At 40.3% G+C, this 25,317-nt stretch overlaps 2 protein-coding genes across 2 annotated transcripts in view; both read right to left on the bottom strand.

Moving 5' to 3' along the window:
• Positions 1-24,873, bottom strand: part of LOC133556825 (5-hydroxytryptamine receptor 7-like) — an 89,803-nt gene extending 64,930 nt beyond the window's left edge. The window contains exon 1 of the mRNA XM_061907130.1: positions 22,796-24,873. Coding sequence (XP_061763114.1) covers positions 22,796-23,256 — 461 coding nt within the window. The 5' untranslated portion in view covers positions 23,257-24,873. The remainder of the gene's footprint in view (positions 1-22,795) is intronic.
• LOC133556840 (cytoplasmic tRNA 2-thiolation protein 1) overlaps positions 1-25,317 on the bottom strand; it is a 627,421-nt gene that overhangs the window by 207,752 nt on the left and 394,352 nt on the right. The gene's annotated exons all lie outside the window — the stretch shown is intronic.

Below are 25,317 nucleotides of genomic sequence, written 5' to 3' on the forward strand. Positions count from 1 at the left end.
AGTGCTTACCCAAATAAACCGGGAAAAACGTCCCCGGCCTGCTGAACCAAACGCACAACTGTCCATCGAGGCGGCATAGCTCGGTTGGTAGAGTGGCCGTGCCAGCAACTTGAGGGTTGCAGGTTCGATTCCCGCTTCCGCCATCCTAGTCACTGCCGTTGTGTCCTTGGGCAAGACACTTTACCCACCTGCTCTCAGTGCCACCCACACTGCTTTAAATGTAACTTAGATATTGGGTTTCACTATGTAAAGCGCTTTGAGTCACTAGAGAAAAGCGCTATAAAAATATAATTCACAAAAATATAATTCACTTCACTATTTGGCGAACGCCGTTTTGTCCTACTAATTTCAGCGGCCCTTGAACTCACCGTTGCGTGGACTGTGACTCAACAGTTTGTTTGCATGTACAACTTTCTCCGACGCTGCCACAGAAAGAGTGTTTTATGCCACTCCTTCTTTGTCTCATTTTGTCCACATTTTGGACTGGACTCTCACACTATTATGTTGGATCCATTATGGACTGGACTCTCACACTATTATGTTGGATCCACTATGGACTGGACTCTCACTATTATGTTAGATCCACTATGGACTGGACTCTCACTATTATGTTGGATCCACTATGGACTGGACTCTCACACTATTATGTTGGATCCACTATGGACTGGACTCTCACTATTATGTTGGATCCACTATATATACATATATATATATATATATATATATATATATATATATATATATATATATATATATATATATATATGTATATATATATACATATATATTTATATATATATATATATATATATATATATATATATATATATATATATATATATATATACATATTAGGGCTGTCAAGTGATTACGTTTTTAATCAAATGCAATTGTGTTGCATTCATATTTGCAACACCAACTACTTGCATATACTATTATGTCAAAACACTCTTAAGTAGAAGTACCACTATAAAAGTGTTAAGAAAATTAGATGTGGCACCAGTTCTATTATTTTTTTATAAGGGTCATCTTTACACTTTTTTGACAGATACAAGGTCAAGCAGCATCCTGTAAAGATTGCGTTCAACCGCAAAGTTTCCACTTTGTTGCACCATTTCCCTTTTCTACTTGGAAGCCAATTCCCACACACGCCGTCCCCGGGCACATGACATACTTGTCTCTGACTTCAGCTTGGTGGATAATAAACATCAAGCAGGTAGTCAAACAAGAGGAAGTACAAGCTGCACCAATCAATGATTAACCAGCCAATGCAAGCACCCAGCCTTTTATTTTGTGAAATCCTGACCACCGATAGAAGTTCTTCAAGTCATGGCCGCCAGCGCACTGGCATAGAAGCATTTTGATTTACTTCTTCTTTGAAGACGTAAAGTGTTTGTACTCCGCATGAAGTTGCTCGCTCACATTAAGCATGCTTGTGATCCTGGATTCTGGGATTTCAACAAACATTATACTTCCTCACCACACACTCAAAAATAACCAAATTGTGGACGCTGGCCCCGCTGATCAATAAGAGGCGACTTATTTCCACAATTTTCTCACCAAAAACTGCCGGTTGACATGTAGTCGGGATCCATGTTGGCTTGACCGCTCTGATCCATAGTAAAGCTTCACCTCCGGGAATTTTAAACAAGGAATCACCGTGTGTTTGTGTGGCTAAAGGCTAAAAGCTTCCCACCTCCATCTTTCTGCCTTGACGTCTTCATTATTAATTGAAAAAATTGCAAAAGATTCAGCAACACAGATGTCCAGAATACTGTGGAATTATGCGATTAAAGCAGACTACTTATAGCTTGGATCGGGCTGGAAAAAAATGTCCGCTACAACCCGAGACGTCACACGCACGCCTGATCATACGAGTTATCATAGCCAACGTTTTCTACACGACACTTAATTTCAAATTGCAATTTAGTAAACTAAAGCGGCCGTATTGGCATGTGTTGCAATGTTAATATTTCATCATTGATATATAAACTATCAGACTGCGTGGTCGCTAGTAGTGGCTTTCAGTAGGACTTTAATGCTGAACGGTCCATACAGGTTTTGGAGCAACATATGTTGTCATCCAAGCAACGTTATCATGGACGCCCCTGCTTATTTCAGCAAGACAAGTGTTACAACAGCGTGCCTTCGTAAAAAAAAGAGTGCGGGTACTTTCCTGGCCCGCCTGCAGTCCAGACCTGTCTCCCATCAAAAATGTGTGGCGCATTATGAAGCGTAAAATAGGACAGCGGAGACCCCGGACTGTTGAAGGACTGAAGCTCTACATAAAACAAGAATGGGAAAGAATTCCACTTTCAAAGCTTCAACAATTAGTTTCCTCAGTTCCCAAACGTTTATTGAGTGTTGTTAAAAGAAAAGGTGATGTAACACAGTGGTGAACATGCCCTTTCCCAACTACTTTGGCACGTGTTGCAGCCATGAAATTCTAAGTTAATTATTATTTGCATAAAAAAAAATAAAGTTCATGTGTTTGAACATCAAATATGTTGTCTTTGTAGCATATTCAACTGAATATGGCTTGAAAAGGATTTACGTCCGTCACTGATTGTTATTTATTACTTCAGTACTCGTCTTGTTCCGTATATTGTACAGTATTTGTATTTTGTACTTCTATAGTGTTTTGTATATTGTACAGAATTGCTTATTATTTTTATTGGATAGTAGTCTGTTTATTTCAATTGTTAGTTTTTCCTTTATTACCTCTTATGTCCTTTATTTCACCCCATATTTGTTCCCACTACCGCACCTTAAGTTGGAGTCTTTAATCCTGTTATATGCAAATATAATGAAAATAAAGTTAATTCTATTCTATTTGCAAATCGTTATATTCCGTTTATATTTACATCTAACACAATTTCCCAACTCATATGGAAATGCAGTTTGTAAATAATGTTAATGAGAAGAAAAAAAAGTACCCCTATAATAAAAAATTGTTACTCAAAAATGGTTCATAGTTTTGAAAACCCAGAAATTGAGTTCAAATAATACCCTTACAACCCCAAAAAAGGATTGCTTTTCATAAAAATGACTCCAAAATGTAACCCAACACTCGCAACTCATAAATTGGGTCATCAACATAAGTCAGCATGTTTTATTATGCAGAACACGCTCTCTTCTCGCTATGACAAAGACTTTTCTTTACAAGTTTGAACTGACTTTGATCCGATCGTGCTGGCCTTCCTGGAAATGTCCAATCCTTCACAATTCGTCAAGGTGCAAGTTGGAAGGGGAAAGTGCCTGAGAGAGCCGAGTCCAGGTGTCACATCACATTACCTGAGGATGTGTCATCCGTGTGTGTGTGTGTGTGTGTGTGTGTGTGTGTGTGTGTGTGTGTGTGTGTGTGTTGCTGCAGGTGGATGTTCCCCAGCTGCACCGTCTCTGCAGAAAAGAACTATGTCGCCTTGCAAAATTTCAAATATGGACCCAACTTGTCCCCGACACTCCAAACAGCACAGAAGGCGGTAAGCTGAATAACATTCCCAGGGTCCACATCTAGAGTCTGCTGTACAAAACAAAATTAAAGGCCTACTGGAATGAGATGTTCTTATTTAAACGGGGATAGCAGCTCCATTCTATGTGTCATACTTCATCATTTCGCGACATTGCCATATTTTTGCTGAAAGGATTTAGTAGAGAACATCCACGATAAAGTTCGCAACTTTTGGTCGCTAATAAAAAAGCCTTGCCTGTACCGGAAGTAGCAGACGATGTGCGCGTGATGTCACGGGTTGTGGAGCTCCTCACATCTGAACATTGTTTACAATCATGGCCACCAGCAGGGAGAGCGATTCGGACCGAGAAAGCGACGATTTCCCCATTAATTTGAGCGAGGATGAATGATTCGTGGATGAGGAAAGTAAAAGTGAAGGACTAGAAAAAAATAAATGAATAAAAAAATAAATAAAAAGACGAGGGCAGTGGGAGCGATTCAGATGTTATTAGACACATTTAATAGGAAAATTCTGGAAAATCCCTTATCTGCTTACTGTGTTACTAGTGTTTTAGTAAGATTATATGGTCGTAACTGAAAGTCGGAGGGGTGTCGCGACCGCCACGTTTCTCGACGAAGCAAAGAGAAGGCAGCCATTGGGGCCGGGCTGAGATTTTTTTTTCCGCCCTCCTCCACTGTGGAAGCATCCCCCATTCAGGGGCAGCCGGTGGGAGGAGGCAAGAGAGTCCGCAGCTGCCTCTTTGACAGGTGCATGAGGAACAACGCAAGCTCTCCGCTCATGTCTACGGTAAGAGCCGACTTATTACCACAATTTTCTCACCGAAACCTGCCGGTTGACATGTGGTCGGGAACCATGTTCGCTTGACCGCTCTGTTCCATAGTAAAGCGTCACGTCATCTTTCGGGAATGTAAACAAGGAAACACCGGCTGTGTTTGGGTTGTTAAAGGCGGCCGCAATACACCGCTTCCCACCTACATCTTTCTTCTTTGATGTCTCCATTATTAATTGAACAAATTGCAAAAGATTCAGCGACACAGATGTCCAGAATACTGTGTAATTATGCGATTAAAGCGGACGACTTATAGCTGGGATCAGGGCTGGAACAAAATGTCCGCTAAAACCGGTGACGTCACGCGCACACGTCATCATACTGCAAAGTTTTCAACAGGATAGTTTGCGCGAAATTTAAAATTGCAATTTAGTAAACTAAAGCGGCCGTATTGGCATGTGTTGCAATGTTAATATTTCATCATTGATATATAAACTATCAGACTGCGTGGTCGCTAGTAGTGGCTTTCAGTAGGACTTTAAATCAATGAAACTTAATTTATATAGCCCTTAATCACAAATGTCTCAAAGGGCTGCACAAGCCACAACGACATCCTCTGCTCAGATCCTACGTCTAAATCTTATTATCATCTAACTTGCAAAAACGACCGCTTTCTTTCATTCTACGTTACTTTTTGCAGACATCCAGGGAACTCCAGATAAGGACCCTCACTCCCGAGCGTTTGGAATAAATCCTTCATGATGGGCTTTTGAATTATTGAATATGTAACATATTACTCACCGGGAAAGTAAAAGTGACTCTAGCCGAAACAGATTTGAACTTTTTAGGGAAGTGGTTCCAAATATACCTCAACCTTTGCTGAAATGCACACGGGGATTGGGTAATGCGCCGATGAAGGCCTGCGTCGTCACGTTTTGTGGTATTCACTTGACAATACGGGCTCGGAGTTTCTTCTGCTTACATTTGCAGGCTTGGATCTCTCTGGGGGTGATGCATCATGGTTACTCAGCCAGAAGTGTGGCCCTTCACAGCTATAAATCAACATTTTCACATGCGTGAAAAATCAATGCCAGGAAAGTGTCTTCTTTCAAATGTGATGGTGGAAATGAACGGCGAGCTTGGGCTTTCGAGCAAAATGGCCTAAGCAATAACGATAAATATACAAATATAATATTTGGTATTTAAATGATAATAGAACCATTCCAAAACTGGTTACAAAGGCTCCTGCTGAATGTTTGCAGTATGTGAAGAGTTTAGGAACAACAGCAACTCAGCCACCAAGTGGTAGGCCACATAAACTGACAGAGAGGTCAGCATAGTGCAAAGACTTTCTGCACAGTCAGTTGCTACAGAGCTCCAAACTTCATGTCACCTTCCAATTAGCCCACCTACAGTACGCAGAGAGCTTCATGGAATGGGTTTCCATGGCCGAGCAGCTGCATCTAAGCCATACATCACCAAGTCCAATGCAAAGTGTGGGATGCAGTGGTGGAAAGTATGTCACATATATATGAAAAAGGTCGAAAATAGACCATTCATCGGCAGTGCGCCTTATAATCCGGTGCACCCTATGGTATGGTAACACTTAATTAGTAATCTTACCCTTTATTTTAATTGTATTCAATAATCATATCTAATCCACTCATAATTTAACAGAATAAACCTTGTCAAATGATATAAAAACAGGCTTAGGTCAGGCTGATAAGCAAAAAAAAAAAGTATAATAAAATATACTGTAATGGCCCTGCGATGAGGCGGCGACTTGTCCGGGGTGTACCCCGCCTTCCGCCCGATTGTAGCTGAAATAGGCACAAGCGCCCCCTGAACTGTAATTTGACCCCCTTAACATGCTTCAAAACTCACCAAACTGGACACGCACATCAGGAGTGACGAAAATTGCGATTTCATCAAAAAAACTAACCCCAAAACTCAAAATTGCGCTCTAGCGCCCCTTAGGAATAAAACAGAGACAAAACTGCTCCTAGGAAGAAAATACAGAGAAAACTGCCTGTAACTTCCAGTAGGAATGTCGTAGAGACATGAAACAAAATCTCGATGTAGGTCTCACTTAGACCTACATTTCATATATTGACAACTCCAAGCAAAAATCAACAGGAAGTTTGCGATTCCCCCTTCAAAACAAACGTTTTGTAAAAACCGGTCACCTTTTTTCAAACATTATATCCTCTGAGCGTGTTTGTCGTGTCAGCTTCAAACTACCACAGGAGAGAGATTGAACACTTCCGATTAAAAGTTGATGAAAAAGTTTTTTATTACTGCTACGGTTTTGATTTTATCAGCCTTCAAAGAACCGCTGCGCTTAAAAAACATTTCAAAGATGGCCGCTGTGCGCAGACAGTGAGGGAGACGTTTTTTTTCTTCTTTTTTTTTCCGTACCGTCTGCTGCTGTTGCGCACGCACCAACATTCGTGAGGGAGGGACTGTGATCGTCAATACCGAGATGGCTGCCAGGTGCCGTAGCTAAGCCGGTATGTTTTAAAGTTGTTGTTTGCCTGCATATCGTGAAAACAACCGTCCAACATTTTACAACTAATTGTAAACTTATAGGTGCCGACCATCAGGGCCGAGTTGCCACTTCCGTATAAACTCGGTCCCGTCCATCGCTGCTTGCAGCTTTAATTATGACTTGATTTTGAAAATTCACTGATGGAATAATAGTGCATACAAAACAGCAGCGGGCGGCTGTGGCCTGTGGGCCGGTTCTAATACTAATCAAATATCATCCCGGGGGCCATAGATCTGCGGGTCTTGTCTTTGACACCACCGCTATAGACTATTAATTAGCCTCTTGCTAATACGTTGCGATTAGTCTCATTAGACGACTGCATTTTAGTTTTACTGAACTGGCAAGTGTAAGAATGGAGGCATCATGTCATGGAACTACTTTCACCGTATGCAACTTAGTCTAGTTTGTGTTTGCAACACAACAAGTGCAAATTCACACAGACTTGCTGACTATTTTTGTTATTGCTGTACATCATGAACTAAGTGGAAAACCTTCTAATACAGGGGTAGGGAACCTATGGCTCTAGAGCCAGATGTGGCTCTTTTGATGACTGCATCTGGCTCTCAGATAAATCTTAGCTGCCATTGCTTAACATGACAAGTAATTAATAATTCTGCTGGTAATCACAGTGTTAAAAATAACGTTCAAAATATAAAACATTCTCCTACATTTTAATCCATCCATCAGTTTTCTATCTCACCTATTCAAAAAGTCGCATTGATGGTAAAAAATAATTTCATTTATCATTGGTGAGCTTCCGAATAACAATGTTATTTAAAAGAATAACAGACTTATTATGTGAAGATCTGTCACTTCCTTTCTGTTTGTGCTTATTTGTTTTGTATCTACTTTACTTATCAGGCTCTTATTTTGTTCCCATTTCCTGCTTGTCCCGCTGAGCGCTGTTTTTTCCCCTCACCTGCTGTTGATTGGCAGCCGGGCCACACCTGCTGCCAATCAGCACGTTTCTATTTATAATTGTCTCGCGCGCTCCTCAGGGCTTGCAGATTGACTATTGTTTAGAACTGTACATGCAAGACTGCTTCATTCTCCTCTATTGATGATATTAAACGCATCTTACCTGCTATTTGCTCTCCTGGTTCCTGCATCTTGGGGTCGCTACTACTGCTGCCATGCGAGTTTGTGACATATTATACTCTATAAATGTTGGTCTTACTTAAAAATGTAGACATTTAGTTGTATTCAATGTTAAAAAATATTATATGGCTCTCAAGGAAATGCATTTTAAAGTATTTGGTTTAAATGGCTCTCTCAGCCAAAAAGGTTCCCGGCCCCTGTTCTAATATATATGGACATGGCATGTAAGCTACGTGTAATACAGTTTCCCTTCTAACTCCCCTGACCTCCCATCAAAGCTCAGGACTGCTTGAGCTGCTGACTTTCATCCGTGAGAAAGAGCTGCCGGAAATCTATCCCAGTCTGTGGACTGCACTCACAATTGGTTTGACCCTTCCAGTGACAGTTGCTGAAGCAGAGTGTAGTTTTTCTAAGCTGAAGCTTATTAAAACATACTTGAGGTCCACAATGTCACAAGAGAATATCCCTGGACTTGCCATCATCAGCATCAATCATACAGTTGCACAACAGATGTTATATGATTGTGTATTTGATGATTTCGCATCAAAGAAAGCTAGAAAAGTCAAGTTTCAGATTGCACTTCTCGCCTCTTGTTAATGTCAGTGTCAATGCGTGGACTGTGAGGTTTGTTTTCCTGTAAGGCAAAGGAAAGTTGGTGCGGGCAAGGCGTGAAGGTAAGGACATCATTTATTTTAACACTAACAAACTACAAAAAAGGAAGCAAACAAAAGGCGCGCACAATGGCGGAGAACAAACTTGACTAATGAAAACAAAAGACTAGCAGAAAGGCAATTAACTATGAACACAAAAACACTTACTGTGGCATGGCATGAAGCATGAACTATAATAAACAGCAATCTCATGGGTAGCAGAGGTGGTATGGATTTCGCATCAAAGAAAGCTAGAAAAGTCAAGTTTCAGATTGCGCTTCTCGCCTCTTGTTAATGTCAGTGTCAATGCGTGGACTGTGAGGTTTGTTTTCCTGGAAGGCAAAGGAAAGTTGGCGCGGGCAAGGCGTGAAGGTAAGGACATCATTTATTTTAACATTAACAAACTACAAAAAAGGAAGCAAACAAAAGGAGCGCACAATGGCGGAGAACAAACTTGACTAATGAAAACAAAAGACTAGCACAAAGGCAATTAACTATGAACAGGAAAACACTTACTGTGGCATGGCATGAAGCATGAACTATAATAAAAAGCAATCTCATGGGTAGCAGAGGTAATATGGATTTCGCATCAAAGAAAGCTAGAAAAGTCAAGTTTCAGATTGCGCTTCTCGCCTCTTGTTAATGTCAGTGTCAATGCGTGGACTGTGAGGTTTGTTTTCCCGTAAGGCAAAGGAAAGTTGGCGCGGGCAAGGCGTGAAGGTAAGGACATCATTTATTTTAACATTAACAAACTACAAAAAAGGAAGCAAACAAAAGGCGCGCACAATGGCGGAGAACAAACTTGACTAATGAACACAAAAGACTAGCACAAAGGCAATTAACTATGAACACAAAAACACTGACTGTGGCATGACATGAAGCATGAACTATAATAAACAGCAATCTCATGGGTAGCAAAGGTAGTATGGATTTCGCATCAAAGAAAGCTAGAAAAGTCAAGTTTCAGATTGCACTTCTCGCCTCTTGTTAATGTCAGTGTCAATGTGTGGACTGTGAGGTTTGTTTTCCTCGAAGGCAAAGGAAAGTTGGCGCGGGCAAGGCGTGAAGGTAAGGACATCATTTATTTTAACACTAACAAACTACAAAAAAGGAAGCAAACAAAAGGAGCGCACAATGGCGGAGAACAAACTTGACTAATGAACACAAAAGACTAGCACAAAGGCAATTAACTATGAACACAAAAACAAAAACACTTACTGTGGCACGGCATGAAGCATGAACTATAATAAAAACTTTAAGTTTTAATACATGCTCAGATAGGCCAGTATCGGTATCGGATCGGAAGAGCAAAAACCTGGATCGGGACATCCTTAGGTGAAATACATAAATACATAAACGAACAAATACAAGTGGATAAGATAAGCAATGTGCCGCCATTGTTTAGTGGAGATTGAGACCAGGGCTTGCGGCTGCACTTCAATTAGTTACTTGGGTTACTAAAAAATAAAATGATCTTTCAATTATTCGGTTTTCTATATTTTATTTCAGATTTAGAGAATTACCTGACAATAGACTGCAGTTTTGTTTTTTTATAATATGGGTTGTACTTGTATAGCGCTTTTCTACCTTCAAGGTACTCAAAGCGCTTTGACACTACTTCCACATTCACACACACATTCACACACTGATGGAGGGAGCTGCCATGCAAGGCGCCAACCAGCACCCATCAGGAGCAAGGGTGAAGTGTCTTGCTCAGGACACAACGGACTTGACGAGGTTGGTACTAGGTGGGGATTGAACCAGGGACCCTCGAGTTGCGCACGGCCACTCTCCCACTGCGCCACGCCGTCCCTAATGCACCCCCATACCATCACAGATGCTGGCTTTTGAACTTTGCGTCGATAACAGTCTGGATGGTTTGCTACCTCTATGGTCCGGATGACACCATGTCGAATATTTCCAAAAACAATTTGAAATGTGGACTCGTCAGACCACAGAACACTTTTCCACTTTGCATCAGTCCATCTTAGATGATCTCGGACACAGAGAAGCCGGCGGCGTTTCTGGATGTTGTTGATAAATGGCTTTCGCTTTGCATAGTAGAGCTTTAACTTGCACTTACAGATGTAGCGACCCACTGTATTTAGTGACAGTGGTTTTCTGAAGTGTTCCTGAGCCTATGTGGTGATATCCTTTAGAGATTGATGTCGGTTTTTGATACAGTGCCGTCTGAGGTATCGAAGGTCACGGTCATTCAATGTTGGTTTCGTGGAGTGATTTCTCCAGATTCTCTGAACCTTTTGATGATATTATGGAACGTAAATGTTGAAATCCCTAAATTTCTTACAATGTCACTTTGAGAAAGGTTGTTCTTAAACTGTTTGACTATTTGCTCACACAGTTGTGGACAAAGGGGTGTACCTCGCCCCATCCTTTCTTGGGAAAGACTGAGCATTTTTTGGGAAGCTGTTTTTATAGCCAATCATGGCACCCACCTGTTCCCAATTAGCTTGCACACCTGTGGGATGTTCCAAATAAGTGTTTGATGAGCATTCCTCAACTTTATCAGTATTAATTGACACCTTTCCCAACTTCTTTGTCACGTGCTGCTGGCATCAAACTCTAAAGTTAATGATTATTTGCACACACAAAAAAATGTTTATCAGTTTGAACATCAAATATGTTGTCTTTGTAGCATATTCAACTGAATAAGCGAACATTGACCTTAAAACTCAGGTATGTATACCGAACCATGATTATGTTGTACCGTGACACATTTACACTCTTAATAAAATATTGTAAAAAAAATGTCGTGACAGATTCTTTACCTGCTTCACGTTACCTTGCATGTCTGCTTCGTGACGCTTTCACTAGTTTTTAAAAGAATGAGAAGAAATGCCATCGGATGTCATCTCAGCCTAATGAGAAGTGAAATGTAATCATTCCGTTCACGCTGATGCTTATCTAATCATGCACAGCTTTGAGGATGTTTGGAGTGCTGATCACGCAAAAATCGATGCTTTGGAGTAATTTCTTAGGTTGTTATATTAAATGTGGAGCTCATGATCAGGCTGGGTGTGAACTGAGGATGAACAGATCCAACACAACAAATGTTTTACTATGATCTCCGTAATCTCCTCATTCACAACATCTTCACTCACACCATTAAAAACTTGCTGGACTTGAGAGCATGCTGTATGTAGGTGGCTGCCCAGGGCAGTGTTTTCCAACCACTGTGCCGTGGCAAATTAGTGTGTCCTGAGATACCGTCTGGTGTGCGTTGGGAGATTATGTAGTTTAACCTATCCATCCATTTTCTACCGCTTATTCCCTTTCGGGGTCGCGGGGGGCGCTGGCGCCTATCTCAGCTACAATCGGGCGGAAGGCGGGGTACACCCTGGACAAGTCGCCACCTCATCGCAGGGCCAACACCGATAGACAGACAACATTCACACTCACATTCACACACTAGGGCCAATTTAGTGTTGCCAATCAACCTATCCCCAGGTGCATGTCTTTGGAGGTGGGAGGAAGCCGGAGTACCCGGAGAGAACCCACGCAGTCACGGGGAGAACATGCAAACTCCACACAGAAAGATCCCGAGCCTGGATTTGAACCCAGGACTGCAGGAACTTCGTATTGTGAGGCAGACGCACTAACCCCTCTGCCACCGTGAAGCCTTTAAGAATAATAATAATAATAATAATGGATTAGATTTATATCGCGCTTTTCTATTGTTAGATACTCAAAGCGCTCACAGAGAAGATGGAACCCATCATCCATTCACACCTGGTGGTGGTAAGCTACATCTGTAGCCACAGCTGCCCTGGGGTAGACTGACAGAAGCGTGGCTGCCAGTTTGCACCTACGGCCCCTCCGACCACCACCAATCATTCATTCATCATTCATTCACCAGTGTGAGCGGCACCGGGGGCAAAGGGTGAAGTGTCCTGCCCAAGGACACAATGGCAGCGATTTGAATGTCAATAGGTGGGAAGCGAACCTGCAACCCTCAGGTTTCTGGCACGGCCGCTCTACCCACTACGCCATGCCGCCCCCAAAGAAAAGGCATTGAAGCTTAGGGAAGGCTATGCAAAATAAACCTAATACTGAACTGGCTACAAAGTAAACAAAATCAGAATGCTGGACGACAGCAAAGACTTACAGCGTGTGGAGCAGCAGACGGCGTCCACAAAGTACATCCGTACATGACATGACAATCAACAACAAGACAAGAAGTAAAACACTCCAAAATGTAACCCAACACTCGCAACTCATAAATTGGGTTATCAACATAACCCAGCATGTTTTAGTGTGTAGTGTGTAGTGTGTAGTGTGTAGTTTAGTGTGTAGTGTGTAGTGTGTAGTGTGTAGCGTTTAGTGTGTAGTGTGTACTGTTTAGTGTTTAGTGTGTAGTGTTTAGTCTGTAGTGTGTAGTGTGTAGTGTTTAGTGTGTAGTGTGTAGTGTTTAGTGTGTAGTGTGTAGTGTGTAGTGTGTAGTGTGTAGTGTTTACTGTGTAGTGTGTAGTGTGTAGTGTGTAGCGTTTAGTGTGTAGTGTGTAGTGTGTAGTGTGTAGTGTGTAGAGTTTAGTGTGTAGTGTGTAGTGTTTAGTGTGTAGTGTGTAGTGTTTAGTGTGTAGTGTTTAGTGTGTAGTGTGTAGTGTGTAGTGTTTAGTGTGTAGTGTGTAGTGTTTAGTGTGTAGTGTGTAGTGTTTAGTGTGTAGTGTTTAGTGTGTAGTGTTTAGTGTGTAGTGTGTAGTGTGTAGTGTGTAGTGTGTAGTGTTTAGTGTGTAGTGTTTAGTGTGTAGTGTTTAGTGTGTAGTGTGTAGTGTGTAGCGTGTAGTGTTTAGTGTGTAGTGTTTAGTGTGTAGTGTGTAGTGTGTAGAGTTTAGTGTGTAGTGTTTAGTGTGTAGTGTGTAGTGTGTAGTGTGTAGTGTTTAGTGTGTAGTGTTTAGTGTGTAGTGTTTAGTCTGTAGTGTGTAGAGTTTAGTGTGTAGTGTGTAGCGTGTAGTGTTTAGTGTGTAGTGTGTAGTGTTTAGTGTGTAGTGTGTAGTGTGTAGTGTGTAGTGTGTAGTGTTTAGTGTGTAGTGTGTAGTGTTTAGTGTGTAGTGTTTAGTGTGTAGTGTGTACGGTTTAGTGTTTAGTGTGTAGTGTTTAGTCTGTAGTGTGTAGTTTAGTGTGTAGTGTGTAGTGTGTAGTGTTTAGTGTGTAGTGTGTAGTGTTTAGTGTGTAGTGTGTAGTGTTTAGTGTGTAGTGTGTAGTGTTTAGTGTGTAGTGTTTAGTGTGTAGTGTGTACGGTTTAGTGTTTAGTGTGTAGTGTTTAGTCTGTAGTGTGTAGTTTAGTGTGTAGTGTGTAGTGTGTAGTGTTTAGTGTGTAGTGTGTAGTGTTTAGTGTGTAGTGTGTACTGTTTAGTGTTTAGTGTGTAGTGTTTAGTCTGTAGTGTGTAGAGTTTAGTGTGTAGTGTTTAGTGTGTAGTGTTTAGTGTGTAGTGTTTAGTGTGTAGTGTGTGCTGTTTAGTGTTTAGTGTGTAGTGCTTAGTCTGTAGTGTGTAGAGTTTAGTGTGTAGTGTGTAGTGTGTAGTGTGTAGTGTTTAGTGTGTAGTGTTTAGTCTGTAGTGCGTAGTTTAGTGTGTAGTGTGTAGTGTGTAGTGTGTAGTGTTTAGTGTGTAGTGTTTAGTGTGTAGTGTGTAGTGTGTAGAGTGTAGTGTGTAGTGTTTAGTGTGTAGAGTTTAGTGTGTAGTGTTTAGTGTGTAGTGTGTAGAGTTTAATGTGTTCCTCAAGCTTCCATTTAATGACCTGTCTTTTTTCATCAAACAACTTGCGAGGGACTCACAGTTTTGCAGCAGAGTCTTAAACTCACTAGAGTGATGATCTTTGACTAGCTTTTTTTCTGCAGAATGTCCTTAAAATAGTCGAGCTCTCCTGTAACTCCGACACAATAAATAGAGCAAAATACAAAGTCCACTGTAGTCAAAGCTGTTTTTTTGAAATGCAAAATAAAAATCATACGCTCACCGGTCCTTAGCTTTCTGCAAATGCCCCCAAAATAAATGAGTTGAACATTGCAGCTGTGAATTATTCACATTCTGCATGCACGTTTACTGCTGTGGTGACTGGAACCTCATCAGTACAATCTGATGGACGACTGGCTGCTTTTGACCCACAGATCATTAATGTGTGAATGCTCCAATTGTAGCTGAGATAGGCGCCAGCGCCCCCCGCCACCCCAAAAGGGAATAAGCGGTAGAAAATGGATGGATGGATGGATGCTCCAAAGCATTCACACATGCTTTTCTACACCAAAATTCATCTATTTATTATTATTATTATTATCATTGTTATTATTATTATTCTCTATTATTCCTCCACATTTTTCACCCGATTCAAAGTTTCCAACTTCAAACTATTCAGCCTATTCAGGAATGGCGGGCTTTCTCTTGACAATTTCCCAGAATTCCCAGAATTCCAGGTTGCCGGGACATTTTTGCCATTCCAATATGAATTGGCCATTTTTCAAACTCCCTATTCAAGCTATTCCACCTTCAACATATTCCTCCATTGTGGGAATTTAAACTTTCCCTTTTCCAAGTTCAATCAATCAATCAATCAATGTTTACTTATATAGCCCTAAATCACTAGTGTCTCAAAGGGCTGCACAAACCACCACGACATCCTCGGTAGGCCCACATAAGGGCAAGGAAAACTCACACCCAGTGGGACATCGGTGACAATGATGACTATGAGAACCTTGGAGAGGAGGAAAGCAATGGATGTCTAACATGATACTGTGAAAGTTCAATCCACAATGGATCCAACACAGTCACGAGAGTCCAGTCCAAAGCGGATCCAACACAGCAGCGAGAGTCCCGTTCACAGCGGAGCTAGCAGGAAACCATCCCAAGCGGAGGCGGATCAGCAGCGCAGAGATGTCCCCAGCCGATACACAGGCAAGCAGTACATGGCCAAGTTCAAAAAAGTTCCAGGATTTTCCATAATTCCTGGTTTTCCAAAGCCCTATTTCCACCCTTTTGTCTGGCAACTACTACTTCAACATTTTTAACACATTTCAACCATTCCACCGTCAAAACATTCCTTTTAATTGGGACAAAAAAACTAAGTTGTTTTTTGAACTGGAAAAATTCCCGGTTTTCCCAAAATTCCGAGAATTCCGTAATGCCATTTCTCAATTCAACATGTTACTACTTCAACATTTCTCGACCGATTTGAAAATGTTCAACACCAACCATTTCAACTCATTCACACCATTCAAGTGTTTTGACCATTTTCTAAAAAGTTCCGGCTTTTCCCGAAATTCTGAATTTTTTGGGACATTCCGAAATTCCCACATTTTTAATCTGATTCAAACCATTCCAACTTTAAAATTTTCAGCCTGTTCCAGAATTCTGTGCTCTACTTCAACAATTCTAAAAAAAATACCCGGATTTCCCATAATTCCATTTTTTTGGTACACTTTCCCCATTCTAAATGAATTGCTCCTTTTTCAAACTTCCACATTCTTCAACCCATTCCACCATTAACATATTCCACCATTCTGGAAATTCAAACTACCATTTTTCCAAGTCCCCAAAAATACCTAATTTTCCCGAAATTCCCTAATACCATTTACTACTTCGACATTTCTTGCCTGGTTTAAACAATTCTTACACCAACCAATTCAGCTCATTTAGGACATTATTGGTCCTAATCCTTTTCACAAAATCCCGCTTTTCACAAAATTCACACAAATTTCCAGGAAGTTCCCAATGAAATGAATGGGACATTTTTCCAAGTTGCACAATTTTTCCAACCAATTCAAAACATTCCAACATCAACACATTCCACTCATCCTGAACTTTTAACTAACACTTTCCCAAGTTCCAAAGAAAATTACGGTTTTCCTGGAAATTCAAACTCTTCAACATTCAAACTATTCCTTTATTCATACTACATTCTGTCAGCATTTCACTTCAACTTCAGCTTTGGAGCATTCCTTCAGTAATTGCCTCTTCTAGTTAAACGTATTCTTCTTCTCCAGATTTTGACGCGTTCTACATTCCACATTTTTTATCCAACTCAAACCATTCTGACTTCAACATCTTCAGCCTATTCAGGAATTGCGGGTTTTCCCTTGACAAATTCCAAAAATTCCCAGATTTCCTAGAATTCCAGGTTTTCCGGGACATTTTTCCCATTCAAAATGAATTGGCCTTTTTTCAAACTTTCAACATTTCCACATTTTTCAACCGATTCAAACAATTCCATCTTCAACACATTTCACCATTCTGGAAATTAAAACTATTTTTTTCCAAATTCAAAAATATTCCACGATGTTCCAGAATTCTTGGTTTTCCAAAACCCTATTTCCAGCCTTCTTTTCTGGCGACTACTCCTCCCACATTTTTCAACCCACTTTGACCGTTCCAACGTCAAAACACAGTTTTTTTTTTAACTGGAAAAATGCAATTGTTTCCCGAAATTCCAGGAATTCCGCAATACCATTTCTTAATTCAACATGTTACTACTTCAACATTTTTCGACCGATTTGAAAAATTTCAACACAAACCATTTCAACTCATTCAGACTATTAAAGTTTTATAACATTTTCAAAATAATCCAGATTTTCCCAAAATTCCCTAATACCATTTACTACTTCAATATTTCTTTACCGATTTAAACCATTCCAACACCAACCAATTCAGCTCATTCAGGACATAACGCTCCTAGTCATTTTCCCAAAAATCCTGCTTTTCCCCAAATTCTCTAATTTCCTGGAAGTTCCAAATGAAGTGAATGGGACATTTTTCCAACCAATTGAAACCATTCCAACATCAACAAATTCCGCTCATCCTGGACATTCAAACTACTAACCCAAGTTCCAAACCAAATTCTGGTTTTCCTGGAAATTCAAACTCTTCAACATTCCAACTATGTTCTGTCAACATTTCATTTCAACTTCAGCATTGGAACATTCCTTCAGTAATTGAGTCTTCTAGTATTAAACTTCTTCTTCTTCTTCTCCAGATTTTGACGCGTTCTACCTTTCACATTTTTCATCCGATTCAAACCATTCCAACTTCAAACTGTTCAGCCTCTTCGGGAATTGCGGGCTTTCCCTTGACAAATTCCAAAAATTCCTAGATTTCCTAGAATTCAAGGTTTTCCGGGACATTTTTCCCACTCAAAATGAATTGACCTTTTTTCAAACTTTCACCATTTCCACATTTTTCAACCGATTCAAACAATTCCACCTTCAACACATTTCACCATTCTGGTAATTAAAACTACTTTTTTTCCCAAGTTCAAAAATATTCCAGGATTTTCCAGAATTCCTGTTATCCAAAACCCTATTTCCACCCTTCTTTTCTGGCGACTACTCCTCCCACATTTTTCAACCCACTTCAACCGTTCCACCCTCAAAACAGTTTTTTTTTAACTGGAAAAATGCAATTGTTTCCTGAAATTCCAGGAATTCCACAATACCATTTCTTAATTCAACATGTTACTACTTCAACATTTTTCGACCGATTTGAAAAATTTCAACAGAAACCATTTCAACTCATTCAGACTATTAAAGTTTTATACCATTTTCAAAATAATCCAGATTTTCCCAAAATTCCCTAATACTATTTACTACTTCAATATTTCTTTACCGATTTAAACAATTCCAACACCAACCAATTCAGCTCATTCAGGACATAACGCTCCTAGTCATTTTCCCAAAAATCCTGCTTTTCCCAAAATTCTCAAATTTCCTGGAAGTTCCAAATGAAATGAATGGGACATTTTTCCAACCAATTCAAACCATTCCAACATCAACAAATTCCGCTCATCCAGGACATTCAAACTACTAACCCAAGTTCCAAACCAAATTCTGGTTTTCCTGGAAATTCAAACTCTTCAACATTCCAAATATGTTCTGTCAACATTTCATTTCAACTTCAGCATTGGAACATTCCTTCAGTAATTGTCTCTTCTAGTATTAAACTTCTTCTTCTCCAGATTTTGCCGCCTTCTACCTTTCACATTTTTCATCCGATTCAAACCATTCCAACTTCAAACTCTTCAGCCTCTTTGGGAATTGCGGGCTTTCCCTTGACAAATTCCAAAAATTCCCAGATTTCCTAGAATTCCAGGTTTTCCGGGACATTTTTTCCATTCAAAATGAATTGACCTTTTTTCAAACTTTCACCATTTCCACATTTTTCAACCGATTCAAACAATTCCACCTTCAACACATTTCACCATTCTGGAAATTAAAACAAATTTTTTCCCAAGTTTAAAAATATTCCAGGATTTTCCAGAATTCCTGGTTGTCCAAAACCCTATTTCCACCCTTCTTTTCTGGCGACTACTCCTCCCACATTTTTCAACCCACTTCGACCGTTCCACCCTCAAAACACAGTTGTTTTTTTAATTGGAAAAATGCAATTGTTTCCCGAAATTCCAGGAATTCCGCAATACCATTTCTTAATTCAACATGTTACTACTTCAACATTTTTCGACCGATTTGAAAAATTTCAACACAAACCATTTCAACTCATTCAGACTATTAAAGTTTTATAACATTTTCAAAATAATCCAGATTTTCCCAAAATTCCCTAATACCATTTACTACTTCAATATTTCTTTACCGATTTAAACCATTCCAACACCAACCAATTCAGCTCATTCAGGACATAAGGCTCCTCGTCATTTTCCCAAAAATCCTGCTTTTCCCAAAATTCTCTAATTTCCTGGAAGTTCCAAATGAAGTGAATGGGACATTTTTCCAACCAATTCAAACCATTCCAACATCAACACATTCCGCTCATCCTGGACATTCAAACTACTAACCCAAGTTCCAAACCAAATTCTGGTTTTCCTGGAAGTTCAAACTCTTCAACATTCCAACTATGTTCTGTCAACATTTCATTTCAACTTCAGCATTGGAACATTCCTTCAGTAATTGCCTCTTCTAGTATTAAACTTCTTCTTCTTCTTCTCCAGATTTTGACGCGTTCTACCTTTCACATTTTTCATCCGATTCAAACCATTCCAACTTCAAACTGTTCAGCCTCTTCGGGAATTGCGGGCTTTCCCTTGACAAATTCCCAAAATTTCCATATTTCCCAGAATTCCAGGTTTTCAGGGACAGTTTTTCCATTCAAAATGAATTGGCCTTTTTTTAAACTTTCACCATTTTCACATTTTTCGACCGATTCAAACAATTCCACCTTCAACACATTTCACCATTCTGGTAATTAAAACTACTTTTTTTTCCAAGTTTAAAAATATTCCAGGATTTTCCAGAATTCCTGGTTATCCAAAGCCCTATTTCCACCCTTCTTTTCTGGCGACTACTCCTCCCACATTTTTCAACCCACTTCGACCGTTCCAACGTCAAAACACAGTTTTTTTTTTAACTGGAAAAATGCAATTGTTTCCCGAAATTCCAGGAATTCCACAATACCATTTCTTAATTCAACATGTTACTACTTCAACATTTTTCGACCGATTTGAAAAATTTCAACACAAACCATTTCAACTTATTCAGACTATTAAAGTGTTATACCATTTTCAAAATAATCCAGATTTTCCCAAAATTCCCTAGTACCATTTACTACTTCAATATTTCTTTACCCATTTAAACCATTCCAACACCAACCAATTCAGCTCATTCAGGACATAACGCTCCTAGTCATTTTCCCAAAAATCCTGCTTTTCCCAAAATTCTCAAATTTCCTGGAAGTTCCAAATGAAGTGAATGTGACATTTTTCCAACCAATTCAAACCATTCCAACATCAACACATTCCGCTCATCCTGGACATTCAAACTACTAACCCAAGTTCCAAACCAAATTCTGGTTTTCCTGGAAGTTCAAACTCTTCAACATTCCAACTATGTTCTGTCAACATTTCATTTCAACTTCAGCATTGGAACATTCCTTCAGTAATTGTCTCTTCTAGTATTAAACTTCTTCTTCTTCTTCTCCAGATTTTGACGCGTTCTACCTTTCACATTTTTCATCCGATTCAAACCATTCCAACTTCAAACTGTTCAGCCTCTTCGGGAATTGCGGGCTTTCCCTTGACAAATTCCCAAAATTTCCATATTTCCCAGAATTCCAGGTTTTCAGGGACAGTTTTTCCATTCAAAATGAATTGGCCTTTTTTCAAACTTTCACCATTTTCACATTTTTCGACCGATTCAAACAATTCCAGCTTCAACACATTTCACCATTCTGGTAATTAAAACTACTTTTTTTTCCAAGTTGAAAAATATTCCAGGATTTTCCAGAATTCCTGGTTATCCAAAACCCTATTTCCACCCTTCTTTTCTGGCGACTACTCCTCCCACATTTTTTCAACCCACTTCGACCATTCCACTGTTAAAACACAGTTTTTTTTAACTGGAAAAATGCAATTGTTTCCCAAAATTCCAGGAATTCCGCACTACCATTTCTTAATTCAACATGTTAGTACTTCAACATTTTTCGACCGATTTGAAAAATTCCAACAGAAACCATTTCAACTCATTCAGACTATTAAAGTTTTACACCATTTTCAAAATAATCCAGATTTTCCCAAAATTCCCTAATACCATTTACTACTTCAATATTTCTTTACCGATTTAAACAATTCCAACACCAACCAATTCAGCTCATTCAGGACATAACGCTCCTAGTCATTTTCCCAAAAATCCTGCTTTTCCCCAAAATTCTCAAATTTCCTGGAAGTTCCAAATGAAATGAATGGGACATTTTTCCAACCAATTCAAACCATTCCAACATCAACAAATTCCGCTCATCCTGGACATTCAAACTACTAAACCAAGTTCCAAACCAACTTTTGGTTTTCCTGGAAATTCCAACTCTTCAACATTCCAACTATGTTCTGTCAACATTTCATTTCAACTTCAGCATTGGAACATTCCTTCAGTAATTGCCTCTTCTAGTATTAAACTTCTTCTTCTTCTTCTTCTCCAGATTTTGCCGCCTTCTACCTTTCACATTTTTCATCTGATTCAAACCATTCCAACTTCAAACTCTTCAGCCTCTTTGGGTATTGCGGGCTTTCCCTTGACAAATTCCCCAAATTTCCATATTTCCCAGAATCCAGGTTTTCCGGGACATTTTTTCCATTCAAAATGAATTGACCTTTTTTCAAACTTTCACCATTTCCACATTTTTCAACCGATTCAAACAATTCCACCTTCAACACATTTCACCATTCTGGTAATTAAAACTACTTTTTTTTCCAAGTTTAAAAATATTCCAAGATTTTCCAGAATTCCTGGTTATCCAAAACCCTATTTCCACCCTTCTTTTCTGGCGACTACTCCTCCCACATTTTTCAACCCACTTCGACCGTTCCACTGTTAAAACACAGTTTTTTTAACTGGAAAAATGCAATTGTTTCCCGAAATTCCAGGAATTCCACAATACCATTTCTTAATTCAACATGTTACTACTTCAACATTTTTCGACCGATTTGAAAAATTTCAACACAAACCATTTCAACTCATTCAGACTATTAAAGTTTTATACCATTTTCAAAATAATCCAGATTTTCCCAAAATTCCTTAATACCATTTACTACTTCAATATTTCTTTACCGATTTAAACCATTCCAACACCAACCAATTCAGCTCATTCAGGACATAACGCTCCTAGTCATTTTCCCAAATCTTGCTTTTCCCAAAATTCTCTAATTTCCTGGAAGTTCCAAATGAAGTGAATGGGACATTTTTCCAACCAATTCAAACCATTCCAACATCAACAAATTCCGCTCATCCTGGACATTCAAACTACTAACCCAAGTTCCAAACCAACTTTTGGCTTTCCTGGAAATTCAAACTCTTCAACATTCCAACTATGTTCTGTCAACATTTCATTTCAACTTCAGCATTGGAACATTCCTTCAGTAATTGCCTCTTCTAGTATTAAACTTCTTCTTCTTCTTCTCCAGATTTTGCCGCCTTCTACCTTTCACATTTTTCATCCGATTCAAACCATTCCAACTTCAAACTGTTCAGCCTCTTCGGGAATTGCGGGCTTTCCCTTGACAAATTCCCCAAATTTCCATATTTCCCAGAATTCCAGGTTTTCCGGGACATTTTTTCCATTCAAAATGAATTGACCTTTTTTTCAAACTTTCACCATTTCCACATTTTTCAACCAATTCAAAAAATTCCACCTTCAACAAATTTCACCATTCTGGTAATTAAAACTACTTTTTTCCCAAGTTGAAAAATATTTCAGGTGAGGTGAGGTCTGTGCCGCCCAGGTCTGCATGCAGGTGAGCTTCCAGGACGTACCTGTCCACGCTGATGACGCACAGGGTCATGATGGAGGCGGTGCAGCACATGACATCCATGCCGATGAAGATGTTGCAGAAGACTTCCCCAAAAAGCCACTTCCCGCCGGTGAGGTCGGTGACGATGACAAAGGGCATGACCACGATGGCCACGGACAGGTCTGCCACGGCCAAGGAGACCAGCAGGTAGTTGGAAGGCTGCCGTAGTTTCTTCACCACGCACACGGCGATCACCACCAGCGTGTTGCCCATCACGGTGACCGCGGTGATGATGGCCAGCATCACCCCGATGATGACCTTCTCCGGACGGCCGTAATCCTGCAGCTGCTCCGCGCACGTCTGGTTGGTCCACATGGCGGTGGGAGCGACGGTGGCCGGCACGTCGTGAAGAAGCCGCAAAGTGCCATTGAGAACTTGGGGGAGGTCCTCCTTCCTCAGCTCGATGGCGGAAGTGTTGAACATCACGACGACGTCGACCCGGAGGAAGGAGCGGGGACGCCTCGCCGGCGCACGCCAAGGCGCATATTTGGATGCGTGACGGCCGCTCTCCGCTGCGCTAATGGCCGCTTTCACCTCCTGCCGGGAACATGGTCCATGGGGCGGGAGGTGCTTTCAAGATGCTGCGTGTGGCGGGAAATGCTTCAAAGATGCTCCGTGTGGCGGGAAGTGCTTCAAAGATGCTCCGTGTGGCGGGAAGTGCTTCAAAGATGCTCCGTGTGGCGGGAAGTGCTTAAAAGATGGTCCATGTGTGTTAAAGATGGTCCATATGGCGGGAACTGGTTTAATTAAAGACAGTCCATGTGTTAAAGATGCTCCGTTTGGCGGGAAGTGGTTTAAAGATGCTCCGTTTGGCGGGAAGTAGTTTAAAGACAGTCCATGTGTTAAAGATGGTCCATGTGGCGGGAACTGGTTTAATTAAAGACAGTCCATGCTTTAAAGATGCTCCGTGTGGCGGGAAGTGCTTTAAAGATGGTCCATGTGTTAAAGATGGTCCATGTGGCGGGAAGTGATTTAATTAAAGACAGTCCATGTGTTAAAGATGGTCCATGTGTGTTAAAGATGGTCCATATATTAAAGATGGTCCATGTGTTAAAGATAGTCCATGTGTGTTAAAGATAGTCCATGTGTGTTAAAGATGGTCCATGTGGCGGGAAGTGGTTTAATTAAAGACAGTCCATGTGTGTTAAAGATGGTCCATATATTAAAGATGGTCCATGTGTTAAAGATAGTCCATGTGTTAAAGATGGTCCATGTGGCGGGAAGTGGTTTAAAAATGCTCCGTGTGGCGGGAAGTGCTTTAAAGATGGTCCATGTGTGTTAAAGATGGTCCATGTGGCGGGAAGTGGTTTAATTAAAGACAGTCCATGTGTTAAAGATGGTTCATGTGTGTTAAAGATGGTTCATATATTAAAGATGGTCCATGTGTTAAAGATAGTCCATGTGTGTTAAAGATGGTCCATGTGGCGGGAAGTAGTTTAATTAAAGACAGTCCATGTGTTAAAGATGGTCCATGTGTTAAAGATGGTCCATGTGTTAAAGATGGTCCATGTGTTAAAGATGGTCCATGTGTTAAAGATAGTCCATGTGTTAAAGATAGTCCAACTGTTAAAGATAGTCCATGTGTTAAAGATGGTCCATGTGTGTTAAAGATGGTCCATGAAGCGGGAGGACGAGTCCTTCTTCCGTGAGATGTCTTCAAGTCCAAAGCAATGCAATGAAATCATCACTTAGATTGTCTCAATGACACAACCAAAAATGCACCTCTCTCTCCTCCCTCCCTCTCTCTCTCTCTCTCTCTCTCTCTGTCTTCCCTCTCTCTCTCTCTCTCTCTCTCTCTTTCTGTCCATTCAATTCAATGGTGCTTTATAGACGTGGGAAACATATGTTTACATTTCCAGAGCCAGGATTAAAACACAATCAAAACAATTCAACTGTATCAAACTTAATTAAAACTTAACAAACTAGAGAATTGTGCAATGCCTTCCAACATATGTACACATGATGAAAGTAATGATGTCCATACAGTACAAATAGTGCAGGACTACTCACGTGGTTGATAGTCTTTATGGTGGATGTCCTTTTCTTGTCCCAACAGCTGACAAATGTTGCTGCTGTGTTTGCACATTGCTTGACTTCCCCCAGCTCACTTTCCACCTCACCTTTTGCACATTGAATGCTTCTCTTTATTTCTCTCTCTTCCTCTTGCTCTCTTGCTCTCTCTCTCTCTTCATTGCCACGTACCTTTCAAAAAATAAGTTTATTCAAGTGATGAAAAGTAAGATAATATTAAGTTAACTTTACCCTTATGGATTGATGAAAAAATGTATTCTTTATTACTGAAAAGTATGTTGTCTTACTGTTACCAGACACTTGCACAAACATTTGGAGAGGGGTTGGGTCAGGGGTCCACAAACTTCTTGACTCGGGGGCCGAGCTGTATACATATGCATAAATATTTACATATCAGTGGTGTGGCGTCAGGGCCAGCAAGGCCTTCTCTGCAGGCCTAACATAACCAGAAAT

Source organism: Nerophis ophidion, linkage group LG07 (genome assembly GCF_033978795.1).
Source record: "Nerophis ophidion isolate RoL-2023_Sa linkage group LG07, RoL_Noph_v1.0, whole genome shotgun sequence".
NCBI lineage: Eukaryota > Metazoa > Chordata > Actinopteri > Syngnathiformes > Syngnathidae > Nerophis > Nerophis ophidion.